Source organism: Chinchilla lanigera, unplaced genomic scaffold, assembly GCF_000276665.1.
Source record: "Chinchilla lanigera isolate Chin_1 unplaced genomic scaffold, ChiLan1.0 scaffold00041, whole genome shotgun sequence".
NCBI classification, from domain to species: domain Eukaryota; kingdom Metazoa; phylum Chordata; class Mammalia; order Rodentia; family Chinchillidae; genus Chinchilla; species Chinchilla lanigera.
In genome coordinates, this window is record NW_004955442.1 from 3,256,290 (window position 1) to 3,265,808 (window position 9,519).

The 9,519-nt window shown below is 41.9% G+C and overlaps 1 protein-coding gene across 4 annotated transcripts in view; it reads left to right on the forward strand.

Moving 5' to 3' along the window:
• The window catches only part of Ccp110 (centriolar coiled coil protein 110kDa), a 37,889-nt gene extending 32,741 nt beyond the window's left edge, over positions 1-5,148 (forward strand). For 3 of the 4 annotated variants that reach the window (XM_005391108.2, XM_005391109.2, XM_013517705.1), the window contains 4 exons: positions 155-217; positions 1,013-1,072; positions 1,551-1,636; positions 4,412-5,148. In XM_005391108.2, coding sequence (XP_005391165.1) covers positions 155-217; positions 1,013-1,072; positions 1,551-1,636; positions 4,412-4,464 — 262 coding nt within the window. In that variant the 3' untranslated portion in view covers positions 4,465-5,148. The remainder of the gene's footprint in view (positions 1-154; positions 218-1,012; positions 1,073-1,550; positions 1,637-4,411) is intronic. The other variant, XM_005391110.2, reaches the window with a different exon arrangement.
• The last annotated feature ends 4,371 nt before the right edge of the window (positions 5,149-9,519 follow it).

The following is a 9,519-nucleotide window of genomic DNA, read 5'->3' on the forward strand; positions in this document are numbered from 1 at the left end:
AAAAAAAAAGTCTTAATATGCGTAGGACAGGCTTTCAGTAGTACAGCAGTTTCTAAATGATTTTTTTCTGTCATCTATATCACATTTGAAGTATATTTTTCCTTTCCCCTTCTCTAAATGTATTGTTCATGTCCTTATTTTTATAATTTGTTAGAGCTGCTGAAATGGGAATGCCAAATAAGAAATTTCTGGTTAAACAAAGTCCTTCTGAAACAAGGTGAGAAAAACCACTTCATCTCAGCGACAGGCTTTTTTTCCCCCACAAAGAAAATTTTATAAATCCCAAACTTCCTCTTTGTTAACATTGTTCCACTTTACATAGCTTGCTGAACTACAGGGTCTTAGGCTCAGGATTTGTACTGACATCACATGTCAAGTTAACTGTTCTGAAGCTTTTTGTAGGGCAGTGTCTCCCTGGCAGAAATTTGAGCTAGATATGTCTTGATTGCAGTTCACAGTCAAGGGGATCTTTGGTATTTCTTTAAAAACCTTAGAAAGCTAACAATATTTTTGACCATGTTTTCTACTCATAAAATCAGTAACATTGCTGAACATGGTGGTGCACACCTGTAATCCTAGCACTTGGGAGGCAGAGGCAGGAGGATCATTGCAAATTCAAGACCAGCCTGGGCTACAAAGTGAGCTCAAGGCCAGCCTGAACTGCACGGAAAGACCCTGTCTCAAAAAGACCAAAAAATAAAATAAAATAAAATCAGTGATATTTTCTTCTCTCACGTGTTTGAAAACTTGGCTTTTGTGAGGCCTATAAGTAAATGATGTAAAAACTCCAAAGTTAATGCAATCTCTTTCCTGGTAAAAATCTAAGCAATGGGCTGTTTAGGAGCAAAACATAAGCAGCATTGATGTGCTGTCATCTGTCTGCTTGGCTTTGTGGTAACACGTGTCATATGATTGCCTGCAGGACTTCCAACCTCGCCTACCATTTTTCATCCATTGAAAGAATAAGAAAAACAATTTATTCTTTTGAATTAATTTTTTTATTTGTCTACAGAGTGCTTCAGCCAAACCAAGGACAGAATGCACCTATTCATAGGCTACTTAGCAGGCAAGGGTAAGACTGCCACACACTGGGTATTTAAAAATATTCAAGATTAGCTTTGAGAAAGAAATAGAATTGTAATGTTCTTAATATAGAGGATAACTTTTGCAATTGTGATAAAGTTCACATGTAATTCTCTTAAACTTTTGTTTTCAAAGATAACCCTCTTGGTGTACTGTTGTATATTTTAGTTATCATCTTACGTTGGCATGTTTTTACTTTTCATTTCATACCATGTTATTCATTAACTATTTTAAAATGTCCATATAGTAAGTTTAGTATCACCAAAGTGAATCTCCAGCAAAGTATGAGCCATGGTTACTATCTCTTACTAAGTGTCGTTTTTCTTGGTTTGTGCATGCATAAGAGTTAAAGTCTTTTCACGCTTAGATATGCTTTGAACAGTTGATACAATGTGGTTGCTTTCATTGAATTTTGAACATTTAGACTTTAACTTAAATGACTTATTAATTTTTTTATATTCAATTAGAACCCCTAAGACATCAGTGAAGGGGGTTATCCAGAATAGACAGAAGCCTTCCCAGAGCAGAGTGCCTAACAGAGCGCCTGTCTCAGGTGTGTAGAAAATAAATTCCCAAAGCCCCTTCACTAGAAAGACGGGCACAGCTGCCCCTAACTCAGGCTACATGACTGCAGCGTGTTGTCTTTCCTTGCCACCATAATTTTGGCGTATGCCTGGACGTTCCCACTAACGATCCTTTTTGTTACCATTTTGCGGCAGTCAGAAAAATCTTAACAGAACTGTGGCTGCAATCTTGATTTCTGTAATAATTCCATGGAAAACTGTATTTTTTATTCTGAAAAATCTATAGATTTATTCAATCTTAATTCAGAAAACCTTTTTATAAATGAGTAAAAGTTAATGAACAACTGATGCCTTATATCTATGCAGGTCTATTCAGCATAGGGGCAATGTATCACCCAGAAATACTTGTATCTGCACATAAGGGGATGAAGAATTTCTCCCCCTGCCCACATGATCACAAGTGAATATGCGAGGTGGGAAGGAACCAGTAAGAATCTTGAGCTCTATATCTTCTTATGTTCATCACTTGGTGTTTGTTTAAGGGTGAAACTGAAAAATTTTTAAATTATTTATGGTGGCAAGAAGACACATTCAATGTTGAGCTAATATTAGCTCCTAACCAAATGGTTTAATACTTTTTAGATCTCTTTAAGACACTTTAAGTTCACTGAAGATTATATGATCTATTTAAAAATACTAGATTTTAACTATACTGCTTTCTAAAACTTGAAAAAACAGGTAAATTAATTACCAGGCAATGAAGATTAAACTAGTAATTACTTCTAATCTTCCCATTCGCAAACAGGCAAATTTTAGAGCTTTTATTACTAAATGATTTCCTGCAGGTTAAGAGGGAACAAGCAATAGAAGTATTTTTTTCATGTTATCATATTTGTTTGTGAGATGAGTTCCTTTTGTTCAGAGAAGGAACAGGCAATTGATAGCAACTTTTTTTTTGTCTTTGAGATAGGGTCTTGCTATGCAGTTCAGGCTGGCTTTGAGCTCACTTTGTAGCCCAGGGTGGTCTTGAACTTGCAACTATCCTCCTGCCTCAGCCTCCTGAGTGCTGGGGTTACAGCTGTGAATCACCACACCTGGCTTATAACTTTGAAATAATTGCTGCCCTCTTACAGATATATAGTGAATATAATTCATAATCTCACACATACACTTCAGGGAGATAAAGTCAAAAGTCCTCTTTTGAAATCATTGCAAAAGACAGTCAGGGGACTTGTTTTAAAGACAATCGTATGTTTGCAGATCTGCATACCCCAGAGGCTGCCTGAATCAGGTAGCCAGAGAGAAAAACATTTAGGAGAACTCAGACCAGCTAGCAGTTGCTTATAAAGCTACATGAAGTTTTAAAACACTTTCAGTTTTTCCCATGTTACTTATCTTATATATTATGATAAATCTTAGCTAGGTGGAAAACCATTGTGGAGTTAGTATTGTTTTGCTTAGTATTATCAATTTGCCAGGGTAACTGCTCCATCATGTTCTTTTCTCATGCATTTCATCTCCACTGTTTGTCACTTGTGAACTTACAAGCAAAGCTCCAACTCCTACTTTATTGAGTAGTATGAACAGTATAAAGGATGGGAAAGATGTTACGCATCTTGTGCAAGATGCAGTTATTATAGGTAAGAACATACAATGAAGTTCAGGGTTAGAACTACTGAGGTTTAACTGCACTGCAACGTAATTATTAACACAAAGGAAATTAGCCCTTGAATAAACATGTACAACTAATACATGTCTAAACAAGTACAAAAATTCTTTTTAATAAAGATTTATTAATATACAAAGGCTTATTTAGACAATTGAATAAGACTGAAGAATTTTAGCATTTTACATAAACTTACAATTTGGTATACTGACTGATTAAAATGTTAACTAACCGTGAATCCAAGGACAGCGATCTATAGTTGCTCTTGAAAAATAATTACACTTTTCTGCTCAGATTTTTAATGTTTATGTTTTGGGTAGATTTGGAATTACACTTGTATTTAGTTTGGATTAAAACCTTTATTAAGCAATTTATTAAAAAACTTACTTGCGTTAGGATAGAGTATCATACTCTTAGACTAAAGCAGAATTCTAACATGTTTATGCTACAAAGCATCTAAAATTATTTACAGTTTTTACAAACTATATTCGTCACTGGTTTTATGTTTTGAAATATATTTCATTATTTGATGCTTGTGCTTGGCTTGAGTTTATACTGAAATTCAGAAACCATCAATTTAGAGTGTAAGCCGGGCGTGGTGGCACACGGCTGTAATCCCAGCACTTGGGAGGCTGAGGCAGGAGGATCGTTGGGAGTTTGAGACCAGCCTGGGCTACAAAGTGAGCTCACGGCCGGCCTGAACTGCACAGCGAGACCCTGTCTCAAAAAGACAAAAAAAAAAAATTTAGAGTGTAGTAGGAGGTGATTATGCAAAATAAATAAAGGGCTGGGGATATAGCTCAGTGGCACAGCACCTGCCTGGCAAGCGCAAGGTCCTGAGTTCAATTCCCAGTACAAAAAAAAAACCTTGGCAAGATAAATGATAACAAATCTGATGGAATTGGGTTCTCAGAGATTCTGCTTCTAACTTTGTTGGCTTAGGTAAGTGCTCTATTAGGCCTTAGTTTGAATTATCCTTAAAATGGTGGTAACCATTTCTCCCTGTAAGAAGAGACTCAGGACTAAATATTATAATGTATATAGCTAGCCCAATGCCTAGTAAATAGGAAGCATTCATTAAATGGTGTCATAGAAAAACTAACGTTGAGAAATAATACTAGTTTTGCTCTATTTTTAGGAGTATATGCAGGAAAAATCCAAAGAAAGCGGCAAAATGTTGCGACAATTTGAGAAGACAACATTCATTAGGATAAGGGGGGAAGATTATTATCCATATAATTTTCCCTACCTAATACTTTTTATTTAACACTGGAGTGTTTACATAGGCAAAGTGACCGAATCAAAGGGCTGAGCAATGATCTTCGTAATTTGATCAGTCTGATTAGTTCCTGCCTCACTCTCCTGGTTTCCTCTTTATATTTGGATGAAGCCAAATTAGTGGTCATGTCTATACTTAACCTATACAAACATATTTTACATGCCCACATGTCTACAGAAACCCTTTCTGTACACTTAAAAAGACATCTGGCTTTAGTTTTACAAGATACTGGAAAGATATAACAAATTATAAATTAAGTTCTAAAACATGAACTTCATTCATCTCTGCATATTGATGGCTGGAGTTGAGGAACAAATTAGATATGGTCCTGTTCAAAGGGAAGTCACTGCAGATACGTCTCCCTGGTTTTGTAAATTTAAACACTATGCTGACTTAACACAATAACCACAAGATACACTCTTGGGTTGTGGGCCACGTAAAATGTAGGCAAAAGTAGCTGTGTGTTCACTAGTTCGGTCAGAAGCACACATTCCTGTCAAGAACACTGTCTTAAGAAATGTTAGGAAGAAAAAAAATAGGTGGGTGTGGTGGTGCACGCCTGTAATCCCAGCACTTGGGAGGCTGAGGCAGGAGGATCATTGTGAGTTCAAGACCAGCCTGGGCTACAAAGTGAGCTCAAGGCCAGCCTGAACTGCACAATGAGACCCGCTCTCAAAAAGACAAAAAAGAAAAAAAGAACTATCAGGTTGCATGTATGTTACTGAGTACTGCTAGAAACAGTATTGTGCTGGATTATAGAGTCTGGAGGGTAAGAGATCTGGAGAAAACACCACAATTTTCCTGCATTGTTACATCCGTTTTTGTAAAGTAGGAATAACTTGTTGCATGCAGTTATATTTTCTATTTAGTTGTATAGTTTTTTTTCTTCATAGTCTATCTTCTAGCATGCTTGATTTAGGAGAAAATAAAGGGCTATATAGAATACTACATCCAGATTTAAAATAGGATAGTAACATTGCCTAGTTAGAAATTGGCATTACTTAACAGGCACAGATATTTAAGGTTTTTCATCAGTAACATAGTGAGTAAAAGTATCAACTAATAAATGTTACCGAAAACATGACTTCATGGAAGAGAGTGTCACTGTTAATTTATCATACAATTTCTAAAAAGGGCTCTATGCTTCTCACATAAATTGGGACTGTGTATATTCAGTCTTTGTAAAGAATTTTAGAGATACTGGTATTTTTAAAGTGCAGCCTATGTATATTCTTAAAACCCTTTTGAGAATATGGAGATAAAGACCATTTTCTCCGATTTTAAGTTGCATTTAAGAATTAACCTTTACATCCAGCTGTACATGGAAAATAACCTACTTTGGATATAAATTCATTTCTATTCGGATGTATGGGATGCATTGAATGAGTGGATGATAAAATTAAAAGTCAAAAAAGTCTTGTAAAACTTATCAGTTTTTTACTTACAGGAAAATTATGTAAAACTATCCTTTTAATGATGAACTGTGCTTTATCATTCTGAAAACTCAGGATACAGCTTATTTATATCATTGTTAGCCTCTCCAGTAAGGATAGATGCTAAAAGTTTTGTGTGTACAAATGTAAATTCGATAAAACAAACAGTACGTTTTGGAAAAAGGTAAAACTAGTTTTCAGATTAAAGCATGTGTTTTACACATTTCTTTTATGTTCACAGGATTTTCTCATAAAAGTGCCAGACACTTTCATTTTTGGTGTTTTATTTATATATACTACTTTTATTCTTATTTTTACTTTGAGTGGAATGTCCATTAATGTACATTGTATTTATTTTTATACTTTAATTTTCACTAGTTTTGCTTCTAGGCAAATGGCAAAATAAACTTTTTTTTAAAGTCCCACCAAAGGTGTATTCCGTATTTAATTTGTAACTTATACCAGTAGTGAGTCCAGCATTCAAGTTTGCATGACTTACACTGTTGAGAAGGTACAAATGTCCTTGCCTATAAGGAGCTGGACACCTGCAAAAAGCCAGTGGGAAGGTGAGGGAGAATGCAGTGTTCTAAGACTGAAGCTCACAGCAAAGCAGGCAACTTACACAGCTTCAGTAACACCAGGCTTATTACTCCCACACTGCTCCTGCCTGTGAGTACAGGAAAAGGCTCCTCAGTGCAACCACCTCTTGCTGAGGTCTCATGGGGGTCATCTGCAAGGCTGTGTGGGAAGAGACTGTCTGTCTCCCTCTGCTGCCCTTCAACACCCGTGTTCACCCCTGTGTCGGGAACAGTGGAAACAACCAGAAGGTATCGCTTAGGAGCTGAAGACTGAAGGACTCATTCTTTTTGGGGTCAGAGGTCACTGTCCCATGAACAGGTGGAGGCCACCTGTGAATGAAAAATAAGTTATAACAACGTAAGCAAATACAGATTGGAAATGCTTTGTAAGTAACAGACCCTAGGGGCATCTGTGTAAGTTCTAAAAAGAATTGTAAAATCACACAGCTGGACACGGTGGCACGGGCCATTTGTAATATCAGCACTCTAAGGCAGCTGAAGCAGGAGGATGGCAAGACCCTAGGTTCAACGTCCAGTACAATAAACAAAACCCCGGTTGGGGCATCATGTAGTGAAATCACATCCTTGTTCACAATCTTTAACAGCTGCTCAAAGGCAAAAATCATGTCTAACCATTTATGTATGTCAAAAACATATATTTAAAAACTTGACATTTTGCCTTCTCACCTATTTGGCCCGCTCCCCTCATTGGTCAGTGTTTCTCAGGGCCCCCAGTGCTCCAGTTTCTTGGGGACGGATGGCATTGCCATCGGAATCGTGCTTTTGCTTCCTTTCCCCTACATTTCACAGCCTGCTGGCAGACTGACTCTTGCATTACCCATCTCTACCAAAGATGCTGCAGGCTTGGTAGAACATACCCAAAGGCAAGGGGCCTACTGCTGCATCCCAGCACTGCCCAGCCTTTCCCATCACCTCCACCTTCATCCTGGGTTATAACCCCAGTGCCACAGGTGGAGAAACCTGGAGTCAGAGTGCAAAACCACACTCATAGCTGCAAGTACATTCTGTTACATTTCCCTAAACTCCTAACAATGTGACTTGAAAGCGAAGGGGGAAAACTGAGATCAGATGGTGCTTCACGATTCACCAGTCCCAGTCGGGGTTAGAGTTCAACTCCCGATTCAGGCATTTCCTGCCCTCGGAATCAACGTTTCTGTTCCAGTTACTAGAAACGAACAAAACAGTAGTCATTTCAGGCTGGCAGTAAGGGACAAACCAAGGGAGCCTGCAGTGCACTCAGCCCCACAGGCACCGAACCGGCGCTAAACGCAGCCTTCAGGGACAACGCGGGGGCGGGGGCGGGGGGGCGTGCGGCTTCGCAAGTGCACTGAAGAGGCAGCGGTTAAGCCGCAGGGGATACTATTGGACTCGGGACGGCCGTTAACGACCGGCTGTCAGTAGAGGGAGCCGCACAGGCGGCGCCCAGCGCTCAGAGGCGGGAAGGGCGCTCCCGTCATGCGTCACACGGCCGTTGCGCCCCCGATCCAGTGCTGTCCACCCCGGGACGCTGCCAGGCCGCAGCTGAGCTCCGCCTGTACCCTCCGCAGAGGAGCGCGTTCTTTTCCGTCCCTAGACGGCGGAGGTGGAAGCGGCTCTCCATTGCGCCCCGTCCACACCTTCATGGCGCGCTCAGCTACAGCCCACAACCAGTCGCAGTAGCTGTGTGGACGCCGGCGAGCGGGCTCTTTCCTGTAGTGAACCTCGTTGGTCTCTCGTTGTACCCCGGAGAGGAACGGCGGTGGGTATGAGAAAAATAAAGAGAAGAGACAAGAGCTGGGGTCAGGTGGTGCCTCTCTCCTGAGCAGAGAAGGGGAACTGCCCCAAAACAGTAGAGTATTTATTTATACCCTCCAGAGGATGGTTAATTTCCGCCTCGCTGCCCAGCGACCAGTGAACAAGTCACAGCGCCTTGTTTACTCCGAGGAGCTCCCGTGTTCTTGGGCTGGCTTCATCCTGCACGTGTAATTATTTTCCAGCTTCAGCGGCTCCCAACACCTTCCTTCTACGAAAAGGGACTTTGGGGAGCACGTCGTCTGCGGCGTAGCGGGCGGAGAGCTGCCCCTCACAGGGACGGCGCTGACCGGAGGAACCCGGCGGGCACATCCCCGCGCTGCCCAGCCTTTCCCTTCACCTCCACCTTCATCCTGGGTTATAAGCCACCGGTGGAGAAGCCTGGAGTCAGAGTGCAAAACCACACTCAGCTTCAAGTATATGCTATATGCTGTTGCCTTAGCTCCACGAACATGGCGCCCACAGAAGGGTTCGCCTGGTCTTCAGGGGGCGAATAGCTTCGCTTCATAACCATGGCTTCTGCAAAAGGCGCTGTGCGCAGACTGCTGAGGAGGCCCCTGCCCTTCCCGAGCGTGTCGCCGCTGGCAGACGTTGGCCGGGACCGGGGGGGCTGGGAGCTGCCCTTGATAACCGTGGCGCCCGGGGAAGTCGTCGCCTTTTCTGGATGAGATGGAAAGTTGCCTTTACAGCCTTGGCGCCGCAGAAGGCGTCGCCTGAGCTCCGCCGGGAGGACAGCTGCCCTTCAGCATCACGATGCTGGTGGAAGACGCGGAGCGGGCTCTAGGGGGCGGAGAGCTGACCTCAGGGATCCCGGCGCCTATGGAAGATGTCCGGAAGATATCGCGTGGGGTACGCGGTGCGGAGAGCTGCCTTTCAATTTGGCGCCTGTGCTGGAGTCGCACTGCGTAGGCGAGGCAGAGAGCAGCCCTGCACCATTAGGGCGCCCCTGGAACTGCACGTTGGAGAGCTGCCCTTCCCACCATGGCGCGGACTAGGGGCCGAGTTGGTGAACTGTCGAGAAGGGAACAACGCTTCCCTATCATGGCGCCAGCCAGAGGACAAATTGGTGAACTGAGGGAGAGCTGCCTTTCCCCATCAGGCCCCGGCGAGTGGCTGAGTTGGTAAACGGCTGAGGAAAGAGTTG